At 40.4% G+C, this 22,336-nt stretch overlaps 1 protein-coding gene across 3 annotated transcripts in view; it reads left to right on the plus strand.

The window, feature by feature from the left end:
• Neto (Neuropilin and tolloid-like) overlaps positions 1 to 17,817 on the plus strand; it is an 83,514-nt gene extending 65,697 nt beyond the window's left edge. For 2 of the 3 annotated variants that reach the window (XM_032439826.2, XM_070208916.1), the window contains exons 10-12: positions 10,750 to 10,832; positions 11,606 to 11,893; positions 13,402 to 17,817. In XM_032439826.2, the coding sequence (XP_032295717.1) occupies positions 10,750 to 10,832; positions 11,606 to 11,893; positions 13,402 to 14,134 (1,104 nt within the window). In that variant the 3' untranslated portion in view covers positions 14,135 to 17,817. Of the gene's footprint in view, positions 1 to 6,649; positions 9,561 to 10,749; positions 10,833 to 11,605; positions 11,894 to 13,401 lie in introns of those variants that run through there. The other variant, XM_015170845.3, reaches the window with a different exon arrangement.
• The last annotated feature ends 4,519 nt before the right edge of the window (positions 17,818 to 22,336 follow it).

Raw genomic sequence — 22,336 nt, forward strand, 5'->3', positions numbered from 1 at the left:
TGGTCGCAGATTTCTGCTTCAGGGTGCACTATAAAAATAGCGTATACGCCACGTGACGGGACATTTAACTAATTAAGGAAAATGTTTAATACAAATTAACAAGGTGATTCCAGAGGTAAAACCTTTTTTGTAAAAAGCAATAGGTCAGGTCAGCTGTCATACGAAACTGGCCGTAATGGCTCAAAGCTAGTTTTAGCTTTTAATAAGGCTATAAAGGTCTTCTATAAGACTAGTTGCGAGCGCCCTCAATATCTTTAAAGCACTTCCGAATCGGCTCATAATCCAGAACACATTTGCGCGTTACAATTGAAATGAAGTTTTTGTTGCCCTTTTTGCACTACGGTTCACATCGAATTCGCACTTTGAACCCGCAATGAAGTGGGCGGAACGCTTTGTGACAAGCTTGAGCTTAAATTTAGCATCAAATGCAGCGCTCTTTGATAGCGTCGCCTTGGTGCATATTGCACTTGCCATAACTGCATCCAATTTGGTAACAGCCGCAATGCATATTTGCTCTGCCAACAGGGCACACACATGCACACACACAATATTGCCTTGAGTGATATTTTAGTGTTGCCTGCTTGCAACCGAGTTGTTGCTGCTTCCGATGCGCAATGGGCAACACAGACGAGGCAATATGGGTTAAGGGCGTGGCAAGGGGACACTTTGCGGTGCTGCCAGTTGTTCTACTCCGTGTCTTGGCGGCCGTCTTAAAGATAAACAGCTTACGAGAATAACGACGCACATGTATGCGCGCACACACACACAAGCACAGTTCTGTCTATATGTGTACATTCACTTATGTACACAAGTTTGTCTGATAGTTTTATTATTTTAGCAATTTTGCTGTCAGGACGCCATCTGACAAATGCATTTTAACCTTAATTTGATGGTTGATTCAAATCCCTATGCACTACATATGCGCGAACACCCCCCCACCCACGTCACCAGTCACCCCCTCTCAGTTACTCTCGTTGTCTGTTGGTCTGTTATTGTTTCATGTATCAAACGGGCATTTCATATTTCATATAAATTAAGTAATACGCGAGAGCGAGTGCGAAACAGCATTGGCTAGCGGCTCGTACGAAGCGTTGTGACAGTGAGTGTGTGGCTGGAGATGGGGGCGGGGCAGGGATAGACTTGAGGGGCAGACAGGCAGTCAGCAACGTAATGGAAAAACTGCCATTTCCGAGCAGACGCCGCTCATCCGTGTTGAGAGCCAAACCATGGGAACGGGTATGTCTGTGCGTTTCGTACCCGGTATCGGGTATTAAGAAGCTTTTTCTTCTTCTATAAGTTTATCTAACATACACGCTGCCTTAACACGGGCCCTGCCCTGCATTTGGGAGTGCAATATTTTATTTGAAACTGAATTCGCACACAGATTCCAATGGGCCAAAGTGATGAGGCGTGGGCGCTGATGTGGGTGTGGTTGCGCATGTGGTGGCAACGGGGGGATGGGAAGCCTGTTCATGGGCATGGTCATGGGCATTGGCTTAAGCAACCAGTAATAACCAACTTATGTAGCTAACCGTATTTCTTCGCTCACATCAATTTTCCCGGCCTGGCCGCCCGCTCGTTGCAGTGGGGCCAAATGAAATGAAATGAAATAAATCAAGCTGAAATGCAATTCGCAAAGAAACAGCCACGGCCATAAAATAATACAAAGAGTGTGGTGCGAGGGGTTGCGGCGGCGGGCAGCTGTGGGGGTGGTTGGGTAGCAGCAGCTGTAGCTCTCTCTTTAGCTCCCAGTGGAGGATGCCACTCGGCGACGTTTCGTAAGATGGGCAAAGTGAAAAGCGAAAAGTGAAAAGCTTTGGCTTAATGCGAATTGAAATGCTGCACTTTAACTTAACACTTGGGTGTTTCTATCCTTCTCACTGCGTCCCAGTGGGCGTGGCGCTGCTATTGTCATCCTATGATCCCGGCCATCAGTCTGTCAATCAGACAACACTCACTAAGTCAGTCAGTCAGACAATTCAACGTTCAATGATTGTTGAGCATATGTATCAGGTTCTATTTAGCAAATTGTACAGAGAACTTTGAGGCACCTAGCTATTTTTGTGTACCATATTTTGTTGTAATATTGAGAGCTGAATAAGTTCAATGAAAATTGATTAATCAATGCTTATATTTATATATTAGATATAGAGTGGGAATTCTGTGGCTACGACCACATATGCCCCGAATAGCTATATATGTTTATAGAGCATTGCATCTTCGACGCACTCTCTCACTCTCTCTTAATTTCCGTACATACGTACATACACTCACACTCATGTGTATTCATTGTAGAGTACCCTCGATTTGAATCACTTCCTACTTATGGATATTTTATTATCCATTCCGTTGATAAAGCGATGTTGTTTGCAAATACGAAAAATGGACAGTGTGTAGACACTCAAGAGAGTTGCACACATATTCACAAGTACTCAATGCTCGCACATATCGTTATTGTCATTGCTTTGATGCTCTGCTCGCACTGTGCACTTGCCATCCAGACTGAAAACTGCTGCAAACACTTTAAATCATGGATTTGCAATTCACAGTGGCATACAAAATATTTCGCAACGAGTTGTACAAAAAACTAAGCTGAATGTAGTTTATTACACGTGTGCATAATAAAATCAAATTAAATCAAATCAAATCGCTCAAATATTGAATGCGAAAGTTAGTTCAGCATTCAGATTTTTGTGAATAGAGCTCAATTGGCCAGCGATTGACCCTTTAAGTTGTACGAATGCTCGTGCCACATCCCACATACCACATGCAACACGGCTGCATGCAGGTAACAAGCTTTTTCTCTTACAAGTGGCTTGCGATGAGCAAGTTAATTTTCAAATGCCCAAAGCCTTTTGCCACAGCACAAAGAACTCGGGAACCTTTGAGCTAAACTCTCTCTCTCTCTCTCTCTCTCTCTCTCTCTCTCTCTCTCTCGACAAAGCCTCTTCCACCTGTGGGAAATTCCAATTAAACAAATGCCAAACTTTTGTATGCAAAGCAAAGTCAGTGAAGCGTTGATCCAAAACTTTTACATGTCCATAAAAATACATTTTATATGAATACATAAACGAATAACTGATAAAAATGAAATAGAAATCGAAATAGAAATCGAAATGGAAATCATTAAATACATTGGAAAACTGTGAAATATTTGCCATAAACTATAAAGAGCAACAACAACAGTTCATGCGTAAACGGAAAATGGAAAATGAATAGAAATGTTGCCGAGAATTCCGCATTGCAATTGCGGTATAACGACAAAATTAATTTTTATTTTATCTAATTCAAATATTGAATAATAATAATTCGAAACTCAAAAGAGATGAGCCAAATATTTATGATTTTTATGCGCCAGTTTTGTGGCCAATATCGAATTGAATAAGAAATAAACTAGAACTGCATAAGCGTGTGAGTGTATGTGTGTATGTGTGTGCGAGTGTTTATGAATTAGGCAGCCAAACATTTACATAGGAGCTCAATTAACGCTGCGGCAGGCAACGCCAATAATTGGAATTCAACTCGGCAAACTCAGCGCGCAGCCAAATCGAAATCGAATTAATTGCATCTCAATTTAATTTTCCAAATTTCCACGGCATATGCATACACTAATAAGACTGAAAACAAATGCCACAACAGCCCCAACTAAAATCCAAATATGTGATTCGATTATATATACATATGCTCGCAGAGGGAGACGCAGCCGTCTACCAACTGCAGCCATGCTCAACCTTAGCAGAAGGAAGAGGCCCAAAAAATATAATAAAAAGCAAAACATGTTTATGTAGTGGCAACGGCGAGGAAGTACCCTGTAGATACCATGAGGGATTATAATTTACATTTTATTTGAATTATTCGCAAGAAAAGACCAACCCGAGTATCCATCCAATCCAGCTTAACAGAAATATATATGTATTTTTTTTTTTTTGTTCAAAGTTATCTTTCCGTTCATGCACTGTTTGCCTGAACCTGAACTAAGCGCGAAGTGTGGCTTTTGTGTGGCTTGCGTGGAAACAACCAAAAATGGCTCTCCGTATGCTCACAATTCAACATACCCTTCAATCTGACTGTATTCGCGCACCAAGATGTGCAGTAAAATAATAATCAGATAATGTTAATATTCTTCGACCCGGGCTCTCCCATGAAGCTTAGCTTATTATTTGATGGCCTGTAAATAGCAAAGAAATTGCCAGAAGGCGGACACGTATTCCCAGAAAACGGATCAATGTTGACCCACATTTAGCTGGGTCCCCAATTTGCCATAATGCGAGTGCCCTGTTGTCTATGGCAACACCAACTGACGGTGTATTGCATATATCTCAATTTAAAATAACTTTCATCTATAAAATGGTTAAAGGGTGTTAAGTCCCCCTTCAGCTAGCGTTCACGAGTATGTCAAAAGAACAAGTTTTGTTTTGTTTTAAGAATCTTACCTAAAAACAGTCTTCGCAACTGTTGAATGACACTTGATTGACTTGAAAAAATCACAGTTAACTATTGTAAACAAAACAATATATACACAAAAAAATAATAACTCAGCCGCAACGAATATTGCCCTAATTGGCTCTCTAGAGCTAAAGTAATGGGAATTTCTTTAAGAATGTGTCAAGCAAAAAGGTCAAACAATGAAAATTCCGAATAACTGCTAGACGTACGTTTAAATTCAACAACAGATGGTACTTATATACGAAAATTTCAAGAGCATTTCAAGCCAAGTCAAATATAAAAATATTGCAAACAAAATGCTCAACAAGGAGTGCCCAAGGACGACGACGTCCATCATCATATGAGCCCAGGGCTCAATGTATCATGTCTGTCTCTTTATGTACAAAAAGAGTTCCAAGTGTTTGTATGCTTATGTGTGTGCGTGTGTGTGCCTTGGTGTGCGTGCAAGCATTGTAGACTCCATCTGCAGCTCAATTCCAGTTCCAAAGTTGCCCATTAATTACATGTATCTCACAAATATTTAACAAATGGAAGTAAGAAAATAAAGCTAGCAACAGTGCGAATAAATACATCTGTTCCGCATGCCTCAATATAATATATCAATAAGGTATTTGAAACAATTGAGAGTAAATTGTAGCACGCATTTAAATGCTAGCATACGTATTTGAATACTCCCAATTATTTGGAAGTAAAAATAATATGTTATGAGCTTTTATCATGATTTTCTGCTGTATCCCTTAAATCAAACTGCTTCTTAGTTCGCCTGTACATCTACGGTTGCTTAGATGCGACTGTCGTCAGCCTTTAGATGGAAAATTGTTTACTTGTATTTATTTTTTGATTTTTGTGTGTTTTAATTGAGATTCTGATAAGCCGCAATGACCTTATCTCTTGGCAAGTTATGCAAGTTGTAGCCAAAGCCGAAGCCAATCAATAAATGGGCACAAAATACAGCCAGAAATGCTATGCACATATACATGTATACTCGTTCGTATACATTGGTGAGTATGTGTGCTAGTATGGATTCCAGATAGCTCCCGTTGATATGAAAGTCCACTTTTTAGTCAGCTCAGCAGCTGAGGGACATTACCTTAGCTCAAGGATAGCAAAGGGCAACTAATATTGAAGTTCTTTTCGATATTATTTTTATAGTGTAAAGGGCAGGAAGATGTTGTATTGCAGACTAATATACATACATTCTTGATCAGTATTATCGTCAGACTTGAAAGATGGAACACATACGATAAATATCGATTTTGTGACAACAATTTTCTAGGAACAAAGACGCCAAATTTGGCTGACGTTGGATACCAACTCCCGAGTCACAGGATATCTCTGAGTCGAGCAATAATATATATCATTTTTTTAGGGCTACTGCAGATGGTCTCAATATATTTTTAAGCCATTTCGAAGCGGATATATTCAAGCTTCGTTGCGTCGCAAAACTTATCATTATAATTTTTTTCTCGTTTATGATTATATTATGGTGCTTCGCTTTCTATTTGTCGCATTTTTTATATATTCTATTTTTTTTTTTTTTTTTTGTAGTGGTTGTACAAGCTTTTTAGGTGGTTCCCAAAGCATTTGGCATAAGATTGTGTTTGGGTATTTGCGGTCGGTGCGATATGTTGTCGGGTTTGCTCATTTCACCGATGTGGCTTGCAGCATTTTGTGGCAACATCCTTATGATAACTGTCTTTATATGCTTGTTGTGTGATGTGGCTGCTGGTAGAGTCGTCATGCATGCGCCACTATTTGATGCACTCTTAGACTTGCCACAACTTCCTGTATCCTGTCGCCTGCTACTATGTCTGTCTCCTTCCTTCATTCTCTTTCACTGTCATCGTCTTGGTCTGTCTCTGTCGCACACGTACACAAACAGACGCACGCACATTTAGCCATAGATTGGCACAACTCTAGATCTCTTTCGCTCGCGTTTGTCTCTCTCTCTCTCTATCTCTCTCTTTCTCTTTCGTTACACTTGTGTCTGTACGTGTATATATCTCTTTCACTCTTTCTATTACACACACACACACACACTCTATCTCTCTCTTTCCCACCTTCGGTACTTAACTCTTTCACACCATCTTCTCTACACACTGTCTGTCTCTCTCTCTTTCTTTCTCTCTCTCCCTCTCTCTCTCTCTCTATCTCTCTCTGTCTTTCTCTCTGTTCTTCTGTTTTCTATATGTTTTATCCACAGGATGTTCCAGCCCTGCGTGATAGCGTCTATCACATCGACTCCTTTGTCTTGGGCGCTCCAAAAAGCGCCATTTTCGTGGGATTACAAAACGATTTCATGTGCGACTTCGCATACAATCTCGAGAACGAGCAGCGCAACCAGCTCGAGCAGCTCGAGCAGCTCCAGCAGCAGCAGCATTCGAATGAAGATTACAATGACCTGGAGCAGAGCAACTTGAACAGCAGCAGCAACAGCAACAGAAGCGACTGCAGCCGAAGTAGTCAAAAGTGCAAGTTTGAGGCGCCGCAGCAGGTGGCGCCGCTGGGAGGCAATTATGATTGCGATTCCAATTGTGATTACGCTTACGAATGTGACAGCAACAATGGTCCGGAGCAGACGCTGGCTTACGACGATGGCTGTCACTATGAGCTGCAGCCAGAGCAACTGGACGAGCAGCTGCAGCCGGAACAGCAGCAGCATCAGCAGCAGGATCAGCTAGAGGAGGATGAAGAGGAGCATGAGGAGGAGGAGGAGGAGGAGGAGGATGAGGACGATGAATACGATGATGGCATTGGCTTCAGTTGTGACAGCGACAGTGCCACCGTGCCGGAGGATGATGAATTCGTGCTGGTCGCTGGCCACTGCATGCCTATTACCAGTGGTCGACTGGAGCTGCCCAGCTCTAGCAATTCCTACACCAGTTCGTTGCAGTGCAGCACCCCCACGGGCACGGCGTGCTCATCGTCAACATCCACCGAAACGGATGCCATACTGCCAGAGCTAACACCTCCGCCACCACCGCCACCGCCGCCGCCATCGGCCCAGCTGCATCAGTCGAAGCTCAAAGCCAAAAAAGGCTTGAAATTTTTTAATAAAATCATCTAGATTGTCGCCATAAAACTTTGATCGTTTAGCACGTGCCATTTTGGACACTGAAGAGATGTGGGCATGGCTGGTGCATCATTAAATGACTAAGCTATTGCACAATCAATCCCACACAGACACATACACACACAATCATTTGACCACATTGGCGTCTGACCCACTCCCTTTTATAGAAGAACAAACACACAGCCCTCTTTTCTCTGGCGGCCTCTGTAGTTGTAAACGTGGACGTGGAACAGGTTGCTATCAGTCGATCTCATTTTCCCCATTCGCACTGTCATTGCCCTTGTTGATAAATTTGACGCTTATTTCTGGTGAAAAGAGACCCGCGCTTTTTCCCGCATCCGACAACTCAACTCTCAATTGGCTTGCTTTAGCATAGGTATTAAAAGGTGCAACAAATTGTAATATACAATTCTTTTCAGAAGAATCCTTGTTGTCACAATGCTTTCAATTCATTTTGACTTGAATGTATTTTTCGCTTAAAGAGATGTATTTTACATCTCCTTTTTCATTCGGACAAAAATTGGAAATATTTTCTTTTTGTGCTTGCGACTCAACTGGAACTCTTGAAAGAAAATTCAATTGTCTTTTTATTTGAACAATGTCGAATAAGATCAGAATGCAACCTTCATGTTTATTCGTTACGTTTTATAATTTATAAATTAAAGGAGAATCTGTTCAATTTTAAGAAACTATTATGACATTTTAAGTGAGAGGCATAATATTTGCGTGGCAACTTACGTGAAAAATTGTGAAGCTCGTAATAGCTGAACTTGGCCGAGAAAGCTCAAAAAATAGCTCGGCTATTGATACTAATCAAGAATATATAAACCTTAAGGGATCCCCTTCTAAAATTTACAAAATTATAATGATCAATGCATGAGCATAAACAAAAATAAGCTGCATTTAGTTTAGATAGTCCATAAAGTAAAATTAGTCGTCAATATATCGAATATCGTGTTAGTTACCTAATTAATAGATTGCATAACAATAAATGCGCATGAACTCAATGCGATATTTATTGAAAACATATTTAACGACTGTGAAATGACATTTGAGACAACAAAATGAATTGTTTCAGACAGAAGCAGAACCACACACAATCAAGATTTTAATTCAGAGTAGCATTTCTTTTGTTTCATACATATTCCAATTAGCCAAATACACTTTAAGCTACGATTTGGGCCACAAAGTGAATGGTTAACAATTATTTAAAGTGTAAACAACAACTACACCAAGAACACACGCACATTTACTAAAATCTATTTACTTGTAATTTCCAAACGCATATTTCTTAAGCAAAAGAAAAGTTAGTTTCAAATGTTGAAATGCTGCTTTGGCTTTTATATCTTTCCTTTATAGCAATAAGCCCTAGAGCTATTTAATAAATACTTGTAGTCACAACCAATAATAATTAAAAACTTTGCAGCCAGTTGGAAACGACTGCACAATACTCTGCACAATACATTCCAAAAGCAAATGAAAATGGGCTAAAAGGGCTTATATTGTGGCTTATAAGAAGGGTTTTAGGACATCATTAGTCTTATTAATTTGGTGAATACGCCAAATTTTCTTGAAAATGTTTTCGTACTCGACTCGCTCTTGGGTGGGAAGCGCCAACGCGGGTATACACGACTATTTATGCGTTATTCCAACAAAAAGGCATAAAGGCATACAAGCTATTTCAAATTTTGAACAGGGCATAAAAAGCAAATTGGAAATGCTGCCAAAAACTGTTGTGCAACTTGAAAACTGACCAGCTTCGGCCTGCCGAATTTGAATACCCTTGCAGACTACTAAACGTAAAAATAGATGTCCATTGAATGATAAATCATTCTTGAAATATGATAAATTATTGCTTAGTTTCTTATCGTATCTGGAAAATTCCACAAAATATTAGACGATTATATTAAAATACCCTCTGCAAGGGTATAAGACACAGTAAACCTTAAACCAAGTTGTGACCGTAAGAAAAAATACGTTGCGAAAGCGCAAGGGTAATCAAAAAACCCATACCAATTACTCAAAAAAGACAAACTTTAAAAGTCCATAAAGGTAATATATATATATATACATATATATATATATAAATATATATATATAAAATAGCGAGATTTGCATATTGTAACCTCAGTTTCAATCAATTGAAAATTGCAGTCGTTTTTTTATCTTTTACTTTCTTTGGAGTTTTTTTTTTGTTATAATTGAAGTTTTAGTCGTAGTTATTCAAACTGCAAGCAGCTTAAAATGATGGACACAAAATGGAAATGGAATATTGTATAATAAACAGAGAGAGAAAAAGGGGAAAAACGTGGATCAAATGTTTGACTTGCATATTTTATTATGAATGCAGTTTGGAATGATGTCGAATGGCGACCACAATGCGGCAATCTTGGCAAGGAGTGCTAGGACTCCTTCAGCTTGGCCAACTGCCAGCAACTGGCAGCCGCACACTGTCCTGCTCGAGTTGCCCGACCTGCCCTGATACCCTTCAACCCTGCCAGCTACATTCCGTACAGCTCCGTTTCACCCTACCCTGTTCGGTTGTGTCCTGACCCAGCGCCTTCATTATTATGTAGTATTTGCGTATTTACGCTTCCTTTTATGCACGCTCAAGTGCTGCTCGATTCCACGCGCACAATCGGCGTATTAATGACATCGACTGCGGCGATGGCCAGTTGTCTTGAGTGGTGGGCGGGGGATGGCACTTGGATGGCCTGGTGAAGGGGGTGTCGGGCATCAGGAATCAGGTGGCGGGCACTTAATTGCTGCCCCGTTATCCAGTTGACAGCCGAAGCCAGCGTTAAAGCGCTGAAAATTAATATTACGCATACGCCGCGGTGTACACAAAATGCAACAACACATCGAGCAGCAGCAGCAGCATCCAGTTGCAGCCAGCAGGCAGTAGCCAGCAGCCAAGCTACATCCACCAAGCTCTTTTGCTTAAAACAGTTTGAAATGCAGGCTTTGTTTATGGCTTCCCATTACCCGCTGCTACTCTGCGCCCCGCTTCCAAGCCAGAGCATTTCATAAGCCATCAGGCCCGCAAAATTAATTGAAAATATTTATTATTACGCTTATTATACCTATATATTGGGTATATACATATCTCGTTATCGCTGCCGTCTCTCTCTTTCTCTCTCCTCCTTTCACTCTCTATCACTCTTTCTTTCTTTCTCATGCATTTTATTGGTTTCTGTGGCCATTTCGCTGCCATTTCTTGGTCATTCCAGGAGCACATACGCGAGTCCAAGGAGAGCAAACTGGACGAGGTGGGTCGCAACTCCAAGGCGCGCTCGCGCGAAAACATATCAAGGTGAGTATATACCGAATAACCAACTGCGCTACATTGCTTCGCACCTCACCGTAAAAAATAAGTGGAGCACATTAACTGCACTAGTCAAGGCAGAAAAAAAGGTTAAAGAAGCTGCTTTGCATGACTAATTAAAAATCCTATTGCGAAAGTATTTTGTGTGCAGCCAACGACTGCGGCATAAAACAACAATTCAAGAAGACAAAAGCTGCGAGCTTAAAACGTTACAGAATAAACAAAGACAGTAAATAATTTCAACTTCAAATGAAGGCAGCATTTTAAATATTTATACAAAGACTTCAGTTTGCAGGTGAAATATGATGACCGCCAGATGATGTGTGCCACAGTAAAAATAAATATTTCCTTACTTGCTTTAATTAAAAGTATGAACCAATTCATTTGCCAGAATTTTAAGGGAAATGTAGAGCAATTCTGGTATTGTATAAATTCTCAAATTTCACAACAATACAAGAGAACTGTTTTTAAAAAAGGAATAGGAAAAACATTCATTACGCAGATATGTAAAATGTTTGCAAGACTTTGAAATTCCCGGTGAACTGAACTAATTGTAAATGTTTTAAACGAATTAAAAGTTGGCTTTCCCAGAGTAACATTTAATAATGTTAGTTACAGTTTCGTACAGTCAATTAAAAAAGGGGCTAGGTTTTAAGCTCGTATTAGTCTCAGCTGATTTACATATCTGTAGCTATTTTATTGATTTGACTTATGTAGATCGTTTCAGCTAATTGATTGATTTATGATTTTATGCATTGCAGACAAAAGCATTCGCAGACATCATTACAAATTCTCGATGACGTTTCGAATCGTTACTATCGCGAGGCGGTGCCCATATCTACACAGTCGAGCAAGGCTGACTTTAAGGAGAAGGAGCATAGCATATTACGTCGCCATCCAGATATGACCCAAACAAGCCTATGCGGTGGCATCGATGGCGACGATGGCGAGTCCTCATCGACGACTACGGGAACGCATGACATGATGATGACAAAGGCAGCTATTGCGACCGCACCGGTTAATGCCTGCGATATGGGCTGTCAAACGAGGTAAATGTATGGGGGACTTTGGGGATATATGGGCTGGGCAGGGCTGGCATTACATGGCCTGGCCTGGCGGGGCGTGGCGTGGCGTGGCCTGGCGTGGTCATCATCATCAGCATATGTGCATTACACTAGACGCGCCCAAGCTATCATACAAATTGCAAAGTCAACGACGAGCAAACGGCAAAAACAATGAAAATGTTTTCATGAGGCGGCTGATGATGGAATGAAGGGACAGTACGTTTATATAAATGGCTATGAGCCGGAGCATGGGCAAGACAACGCGTACAAGACCCGAAAACACAGTGCCTGATGCTTGTACAACACAAATCGATGCAAATATTTGTATTTGCATGCGTCTTCATTGGGCCGGAGCCATCTGTACACAGCTGAGTCAGAGCTCCCATATGGGAAAGGTAGGGTCTAGGGCGCAACGAGGTAGCACAGCAATCACAAACATGACGCAAGCACGCGCGACAGAGATGAGCGTTACCCGAAGCGGAGTCAGTGCCACGAAATACAACATGAAAATCACAATTGTCAGATAAAGCAGCATTAACGAAGAGGATTTTCTACACATTGTCCAAATAGACGCTAATTTACATGGTCATATGCCAGGTCTTGGAAAATCAGTCACCGAAACATTTATACTTTATACGTATGATTCGCAGAGGCTAGCACTGTTACAGTCACTAATATGAATGATAACAGTGACAGGCACACATACATTCCTAGAACAACCTATGACTCAATAAAAAAAAAACTGTAGCAGTTACATTAAGATGAGCGAAGTAAACAGACTTCTATAGCAGCAGCAACACAGTAACAGTCACAGTTAAACAACAAAAAGTATTTGTAAAATGGTATCACTAACTAAGCCTAGGCTAAATATATTTTTTAACAGTAAAAGTAACTGGACTATTATCAGACACACGTAGGGCAACAGAGGTTTTTGCAATAGCAACTGTAAGGTAGCAGACAGACCTCTGGTTCGACAGAGTAACAACATCATGAGCAGTAACAATAAATGTTCCGGTAACATTTAAAATCTCACGTAAAAAACTAAAGTTAACTAATGACAGTAACAGAATAGATAACAGCGCCAGTAACAGAGTTAAAGCAACATTCGTTACATTAACAGTAACTGTCACGGTCTCAGCAACAGCTGAATAAACTATAATATTATCAGGCAGTAACAGTATCTGTAACGTGAACATAAACAGTCAGAGCAACAGAAACAGTAACAGCAAAAGTAACAGTAACAGTTACAATCAGAATATTGGTGACAATCACAGTTCACAGACTTTGTATTGCTTCAAGCTTGGGGCTCGCGCATGCTTTCGACCATATGGCTGATGATGGGAGCGGAGCCCCCCCTGCACCCGTGCCCGCTACAGACGCACTGATTGAGCTCCGGTGCGACGAGTGCTGCACGGGGTGTGGGGTTTATTTAAGGAACATGAAAGACAAATATTGAAATGTTTCACTTATCTTTGCTTACCTTCGCCCCACAGGGAATCGCTGTTTGCGAACAGCCCTAGCGCCGTTGCGACGCTAATGAGACAAAAGTCCAGCTCATCATCGCTGGGCGGTGGCAGCGCAGCGGGCGCTGCCATGCCGCCGCCGCCGCCGCGGTTCTTTTCCACATTCGGCTATGAGCAGGGCACGGCACCGGGCCTGGTAGCCGTGTCGCCATCGCTGCCAGCGACCACACCACCGCCACCGGCACAGATGCTGGGCACACTGGCCCGTCGCAGCCAAATGCACATGCAGCAGGCACCGTCGCAGCACGAGTCGCTCGAGCTGGAGGAGCGGCACAGCGGCGTGGGCAGCATGGGCCAGCGGTCGCATTATGGCGTGATAGTGGCCTCCGTTGTCAAGCCGCAGGAGATCTGCCACCATCATCATCAGCACCAGCAGCACCACCAGCAGCAGCAGCAGCAGTTGCAACAGCAGCAGCAGCAGCAGCAGCAGCAGCAACAGCGCTCACATCATGCACATCCTGCGCACCAACATCAGCAGCACCAGCAGCAGCATATACTGCAACAGCACCAGCCACCGAACATTGCAACGCGGCAAATGCAGCTACAGAAGGGCCACGGCCAGTTGCATGGCCAGACGGTGCTGCCCAGCAGTAAGGCGGGCGGAGGAGCCGCTGCCGGCAAACAGCAGAAGAACGAAGAGTCCAAAGTGTTCATCGACATACGGAATTCAGCGCCAGACGTGATTATCATGACGTCCCATTGACATTTAAGGATTGCCCGCCAATCAGCAACAGCAACAGCAGCAGCAACAACAATTGTGACCAGCAGCAACAACAAGAGCAACAACAGCGTGGACAAAAACAACGGAACAATGGCTGGCATATTAACCACAGCCACAGCGGCGCCGTTGACACGACACGGACATGCACACGGATACGGACTCGGACACGGACACCTACATGGACGCGGACATGGACACGGCGTGGCGCAATCAGGCAAACGAATAGCAAACGCCACGTTTCCGGCCGGAAGCGAGTGTCGCATTCAGATGCATTTTTGGCTTTAAAGCCAGGTAATTTTAATTCTTTCGGCTTGTTTTTCACCCACTTTCGGCTCACAACATTGTCTCAAATTGCGCCGGCAGCTGGGCGTTCGGCCTCTTTGCTGTTTGCCAACCAAATCGCCAGCAAGTTCCTCGCCGAAAACAATGAGAGGACAGACAGACACAGACAGACACATACACACACACACACACACACACACACTCACACACAAGCAGAGAGCACTTAGAAGACATGTATATGTATATAAATAGTCGCTGCTGTCCAGAGCCATGTTTAGCTCGCATACGTGCAGACACTAAGCAGACGCTTGACAACGTGGCGTATGAACAACATGTGCCAGGACGACGACGTCGACGACGACAACAACGAGAACAGCCACAGCGACAACTCGAATTTACACACAAACGTTGACCACCAAGTGGACATTGTCAGCTGCATTCTGTTGCCTCGACATAGTCAACCTCCCCTTTTCTCCTAGCCCTGCTCCAGCCAGGCTCCTGTTGCTTAACTTGCGGCTTTCAGAAACTTCTTCTTCATTTACATGCATGACGAACGTGACACGGCGATGGCGATGGCGATGGCGATGTTGCCGTCGCAAAGCAATTCCCGGGTAACAGGCCCGGGTCCAGGGAGTGGGTCAGCAGACAGAGTCCATCCATCACGTGCACGTGCAGCACGCTAGCCTCTCTATACCTCTCCCCAGACCTTCCCCTTGCCCACTCACTGCCGCAATTTGCGTGAAAACAGTTTTTAAGTGATTTTCTGTGCATTTCCCCTCTCAGCTCATCCTTGTTAGAGTTGTTGCGAGAGATGTTGTTGTAGAGAGATGTTTTAATCATTTAATTAAATTGTTTTTAATAACGCCACCCGCAACTACCCCCAACCACGTACCCAGCAGGATGAGGACAACTGCTAATTGGACAGACTCACATATTTCAACGTCAATTTGATTCTCGGACTGCGTTCTGAATTCATGAATTTGATGCACAGTCATCATCGACATCGCCCCAACCAAGCTCATTCAAGCGTTCAAGTGTAGCTTATTTCTGCTTTTTACGCTTTTCACTCTCCATCAGGTTGGGGGAAAACTGTCAACTCACAATTAGCACGGTCACCATATTGCGTTGGCGGTCAACGTTTTTCACAGTGCGCCAATTGAAGCCGAAAAATTCCCATCACGACGTGTTCCAGCATTCACTTTCGTCGAGCATTTTTGTAACTCTTTCGTATCATATAATTTTCAATTATCTTATTTTAACATTAAATAATATTCTTAAATTCTATTTAAATTCTCATCTAGAGAAATGAGCATCAATATCTAAACGATTTAGTTCTTCGAACTGAAAGAATACATGACGCAAAGAATACATGACGGATACAACAAACAGAAATTGTTTGGTGCAATTTCTAAAAACAATACTATTTTTAAGAATGTTAAGATTAAGAAAAACCTTTTTTTTAAGAAGAAGAAACACAATGATGACTTTGTCAGCAATTTGAAAATATTTGTATCAATGTTTCTTCTACATAAATAATTCATAATTCAAGCTCTTCCAAATAGGAATTTTCCGCTTTGAAAAATTGAAAGATTTGAATGTTGGAACAGACGGTCGCAGTGGCTGAGGGGCTGCGGTGCAGAGGGGCGTGGCCGATAGCCCGGTACAATGCCAAAAATGCCAAGCAATTTGATTGATTGAATTGAAAGACGAACAGCGACACGGCCAATGATAAGCACGAGAGCTAGGGAGGTATAGGAGACAAGGGATAACAGATTAGGAACCGATTGCCCTGTGGGCTGGGCAGAGGGGTTCAATGGCAAAAACCACTCATTACTCTTAACTTGATGCGCTTGTCATGCAGCCTTGCACTTTGAAGAACAAATCATTAGCAGGATTAGAGGGTGATTACAAACGGTCTGCGCTCACTTGAGGCAAAGTCACAGGCGTTAGATAATTTTTGTATATGCTTAAAAGGCGACCTGGCTCAAATGCGGAGACAGTTGGACACATTATGAATGCCAGCATCAAATAGAATTTTCATTCTCTGACCGCAAAACTCATTAAAAATATGGAAAAATGTTTCGTTTTACATTTTACTTGCTAAAAAAACACGTAACCTGGGTTAACCTGTATGGGGTTTACTTTTTGACGGCAATTGAGAGGGGCAGAGAGGGAGCGAAAAAAATATGCTGGTTCATTATTACAATTATTTTTTATACGCCATTTTCAGTTGATTTTTTGTTGGCTGACCGAATTCATGTGGAATCCAAGAGCAAATGTTAAAAGCATTTGCTGCACCCGCCATATAGGGGCGATAATAATATAAAATTGATTACGCTTTTTACACCCTATTGCTGGCCCAAGTTTAATATATATATATAGAGGCATGCGGCATGCATACCTATTTGTGGTATTCCTCATCAATTTGGGCATATGTATTTGTGCAGCAGGTGTTTTTTTTATCCTAGAAATGTTGAACAATTGAGCAGCGAGGTGTAATACATTTGTTTTTACGCTTCTATTTTTTTAGTTTTTTTTTTTTTTACCTTAAGCTCTTGTTCATAAACTGCAAAGTTGCACAGACATGCTGCGGGCTTTGGATAATACTACATATGCTATCGTAAATGTGAGTTTCTGTACATTAAGTTGTCATCAAATTCTGGCCAAAGCACACTTAGCTAATCTAATTTCAATAAAGTTTAACTTGAGCTGAAATTAAAGCCTAGCTTTGGCTAATGAGTTGAGATAAATATATATACTTTTCTTTAGTTTTTAATTCATTCGACTTTAGTGAAATTGTGTAAATATAAGCAAAACTAACCAAGCAAGCGACGCAGGCGGCTCCAAATCGAGCTGTTCTTCACTTGTCAGAGATTTAGCGATTTTACTACAATAATTAAATTACAAGTATTTTACTCGTAATTGTCTACTAGATAAATAAGCCTTTGGATAATACTATAGTTTTTTTGTAAAGCAAATTTTTTTGTAAACGAGCAACGCATACTTCAAGTATAAAAAAAAAATAAAACAAAAACCAAAAAGCAAAAAGCGAAACAGAAGAAAGAAAAAAAATTACTACAATTTTTATTAGATGTTATATGCCTATCTGAATAAATATATAGATATACATAATTTTTTTTTTTTTGACTAGCATAAGCACGCATACGACTAACGACTGCAAGCATTGTATGTAAACTATAAATGGCTCTGATACAACTTCAAAACGGAGCATAAAAATGAATTAATGAATGGATTGAAAAAGAATTAAAAAAAAAAAAAGGATAAAACATAGTTTTGATTAAGTAAAAATTATAATTGTGTGTGTGAAAATATGTGTAAAATACAAAAAAAAATTTAAAAAATAATTGTCTAATGCTACAAAATAAATTTTAATGTGCAAAATGCGCAATATTGCGGTTTTATTTCTCTCTATAGTGCAGCTAACTATGCCTCTAAAAATGTGAAGGAAATTAAAATTTTAATTATATAAGTAATTTATTAATTAATTAAATTGTTGCCACTTTCACTCAGAGTCTCTTATCCCTCCTGCCTTCAGTTAATATCATTAGGTTTCCATTTCGAAACAGACTATAATACTCTGGCAATATACATTTTGTTATTTCCTGAACCCAATGAAAATGTGTAAAAAGTATATAATGATTTTGTGCAACTGTACGTAACAGGCAGAATGAAGAGTTTTCGACCAAATAAACTATATATATATTCTAGACCTAGCCGTCTGTCTGTTTATATGAATGAACGCAAGGATTTCAGAACATATATGGGCTAGAGACAGAGAGTGAAATTTTAGCTGTAGGTTTTCCTAGTCCATGCGCAGCACGAGTCTGTATCCGATAATCGATAACCTTCTCCGATATCAAATCGAGATCCTGATTTTTGAGCAAGTTAAACTTGATATATGCCTTCTAGAATAGTATATATATAAATCAACTATCTTTCGTTTAATAGCTATCACCACCTCCTCGCTGATAACTCGTAGCTACACATACATCAAGTAAAGAAACCAATTTTTGTTACCCATCATTATAAACCACAATTTTTATGCAATTGACTTTTTGAGAATGCACAAGTATTCTATAGCACATTCATGCGCGCCTTCTTTCAATCAATTCAATTCTATCAACAGCATTGCAATTGCGATTGTATTTTTTTCTGTGCTGCTATTTTAATCGTTTTTTTTTCTCATTAAAAGTCAGTTACTAGTATGGATGTTGAGTAGAGGCGGCAGAGACTTCTTATTGGTTTTAAAGGGGTACGAATAGGAAAACTTTTTATTTATGAAAATGTTACTTAAACTCGGAATTTTAAAGTTTCAGTATGCCACCTCGATATGCCACATCTTAGCAATATCGAATCACAATATCATATAGCTCTCATAGAAGCGATCGGACAAAAATTGAGTTCTTGTATGAGCAGATTTTTCTCTTTTGACTATATTTTCAAATCTTGGCCTTTATGAACATTTTCAAGATGCAAGATGCATTTACAAGATGCAGAATCGGTTGACAAACAAATCTTTGTATGGAAATGTTATTCTCTTCAAATCGATATACTAAAATAAACGCTTTCTATAGACAATACAATTTTGTTCCAAAAGCCACAAGTGTTAAAGGATATTTGGACATCGGATCTTCAAGGATAATTGATCCTTCTCCATTTACACCGGTTTACTTATACCGTTACACTCAAAAATCTGTTTAAAACCAGATTTGAATTAAGTTCAGCAAAAGCTTATACCAAATTATTGGTGTGTGTCTGAACTATGTTCTAACCGGTTAGATTTAAGTTTCGTTAAAAGAGCTATTTGTTTAAGGAAAACGGTATTGGTTTCGTTAAAAGAGAAGTCCGATACAGAGTGTGTCTTGGCTAAGGGTTAATTCTTTACAATGCGATTTGTTATATAGTAGGAAATTCATTCAATATATAACTGCCATACTGTTATACTAGTTTCAGTACCTGTAATAAATTCCACAATGGACTAAATAAAGTCCCACGGTTGCTGGATAATAATTCTAGGAAAAACTTTGGCTAAGGGCTCGTTAAAAGAGCCTTCTTGTCACAAGAAGCATATTTTTACTGTCGTTAAGTAATTTTAAGAGAGCCAATATATCCCGATATTCGATCAATATGTGACTTGCGCACACTTAACGAAACAATGTGTCGCCATACTGTTATACTACTTTGCGGCTACTGCAATAAACTTGTAAATTAAGTAAATAAAGTCGATGATTGGTGGCCAATAATTAAAATAACTTTTATCAGGGGCTCGTTAAAGCAACTATCGCGTTACAATAATCATTCGAATTTTTTCGTTAAGAGAGAAGGGAAATTAAGTGTGTCTTGGCTAAGTGTTAACACTCCACGATGCGAGTTGCTCTATTTGACGAAAATCGTTCAAGATTTAAACTGAACATACTTTCCGAACGGAACTGTCGGTCACACTGTTATACTACCATGCAGAATCGGTAACTTATTCCACAATTGACTGAATAAAGTCGCACGTTTGATGGATTAAAATTCTAGAAAGAGCTTTAACTTAGGGCTTTGGAATATTTCGGTAATGCCGCAAGCACCTGCAGCTTTAGAAGCCCACATATCCTAAGTTTTATTTGTCTACGTATAGAGGATGAATATATATTCATATGTATATGTAACTGTTTCATTTATCAGTCTTATCTTCTTATATTAGTAAGCATGCTTCAGTCGAGAGTGCCCGACTGGGAAATACCTCGTACCCAGACTCTAAGAACAAAGCTTGATATCTGTTATGATTTCTGATAAAAAGAAGACATGTCAATAATTTGAACTAAACTCTGTCCGTTAACTTATTCAACCTGGAGGCAATAAGGGATTTTATGCTAAATTTAGATTGGCAACAATTCACTGAGCTACGTTGGCAATGCCGTGATTATCACATCGCATGCGCAGATCCAATTGGCGCGAATATTCAAATTTATTCGTTTTTCGTTTGAATATTGATTTTTTTATTAAAACTGCCTTGTTCTGGTTGACTTAATTTCAGGGTTTCTCCCAATCTCATTTATACAAAGGAAAAATAAGATAATAAGGCCACAAACAACACAGTTTTCAGCTTTGTAAATTAAAAACATTTTATATCCAAATAACTGTGATGTATTTAAGACTTCGACTGTACATCAAAGTGCGTTGCAAAGCAATTTGTATAAGTGTAATGATATGTAGCTCGTGTAAGCTAAGGAGAAAACGGCAAATGGACTTAAAAAAAATTTATAAAAAAATTCGTAGCTCTAGCGTAAGTTAAAATAAACGAGAAATAAGGGCTATCTTCAGCACGCCAAAGATCTAATACCCTTGCAGACTCAACCTTTCCATAATGCTCATAGTGCTTCGCCCCTATCTAAGAAGTACCGGGAAAATAGTAAATGCCGAGTTTGGTCAAGATATCTTGATAAACAAAATGTTTTTTCATACAACTTAATTTTCGACCGATCGTTCCTATGGCAGCTATATGATATAGTGGCCCGATCCAGCTGGCTTTCACATATGTGCTGCGTGCAACAGATAGAGGGAGCTCTGCAAAGTTTCATTAAGATAGCTTTAAAACTGAGGGACTAGTGCGCATAGAAACAGACAGACGGACAGACGGACATGGCTATATCGACCTGGCTGTTGATGCTGGTTAAGAATATATATACTTTATGGGGTCGGAGATGTCTCCTTCTATGCGTTACTCATTTCACGACAAAATTACAATACCCTCTGCAAGGGTTTAAAAATGTGTTGCAAAACTTTGTCTGGACAACAACCTCAGACTGATGCGAGATTTAAGACCGCGTTTCTATTCTCTCCTATTTCTATGCGTTTTACACGAAGATGGGTTCATAATTTTGTTTAATGTTGCCTTCTATAGCTTAAGCTGAATGAAAAGATTTTAGCTGAATTAACTAGATAGTTCGTTTTCTTACAAAATGTGCAAAAGGGAATAGCAAACATGTTCGACATGTAAGCTTCAAATATTTCACATATTGTGAAATATGTAAATCGTAATATATCAGTTCATGATCAAGTCTCAAAAATAGTCCACGGAATTTCATTATATTTCATTAGCTCTGCTCTTGCAAGTATCTTACACGTATACATAATAAAAGTCTTTGCTGGGCTGTTATTAAGGCTTTCAGCCGAGTTTGATTCATAATTTTTATTTTTTTGCCTGCTGGGCTCAGGGAATTTGTATTCATAACAACATTTTCATGGCGGATATAAAGGCAGATTAAAAAAGGCTTACACTTTTAATAATAAAAATTTAAGGTTGCTTATTAAACAGATCAATCTTGTCCGCAACATAAGCATGTTTGGGCCGACAGACATGCCAGTAACGCCCCGCCCACCCAGCCTCTGTTTCCCTTGGCAACCAAGCTGTAGACCACAAGGAAGAAGCTTAAGTTGAATTTTGAGCGACTTCCAACCACGAGCCCCAAGCCACGAGAAACCCAACAGCAAGTGAATTCGAGTGAAAAACATAGCAGACAGACGAAAAGAAAATGGCGTTCTTTAAGCATGATACAATAATTTCCTTGCGCCTCGGAAATTTCCCAAGGATACACACACACACACACGCATGAATACATATAGAGGCGCTTGTGCCAGAAAGAGATACCGCACATGCTGCACAGTGGGCGGGATTCCATTCACGACGACGACGCCCAACGGGGGGCGGTGGCGTGCGGCATTTAATTAAGTGCTAAAACTTGCGCACAACAACCCCCTGGCAGAGGCCTGGCCCAACATTATACGACAGGACGATACGCTGAACAGCGTGCGATTTTTTAAAATTAAAACAAGCCGATGATTGATGTACTCGAGGCTAATAAGTGTCCGCCAGTTTGTTGCTGTGCGGCAAAG

The sequence above is a fragment of the Drosophila virilis genome, chromosome X, assembly GCF_030788295.1.
Source record: "Drosophila virilis strain 15010-1051.87 chromosome X, Dvir_AGI_RSII-ME, whole genome shotgun sequence".
In the NCBI taxonomy this organism is placed as follows: Eukaryota; Metazoa; Arthropoda; class Insecta; order Diptera; family Drosophilidae; genus Drosophila; species Drosophila virilis.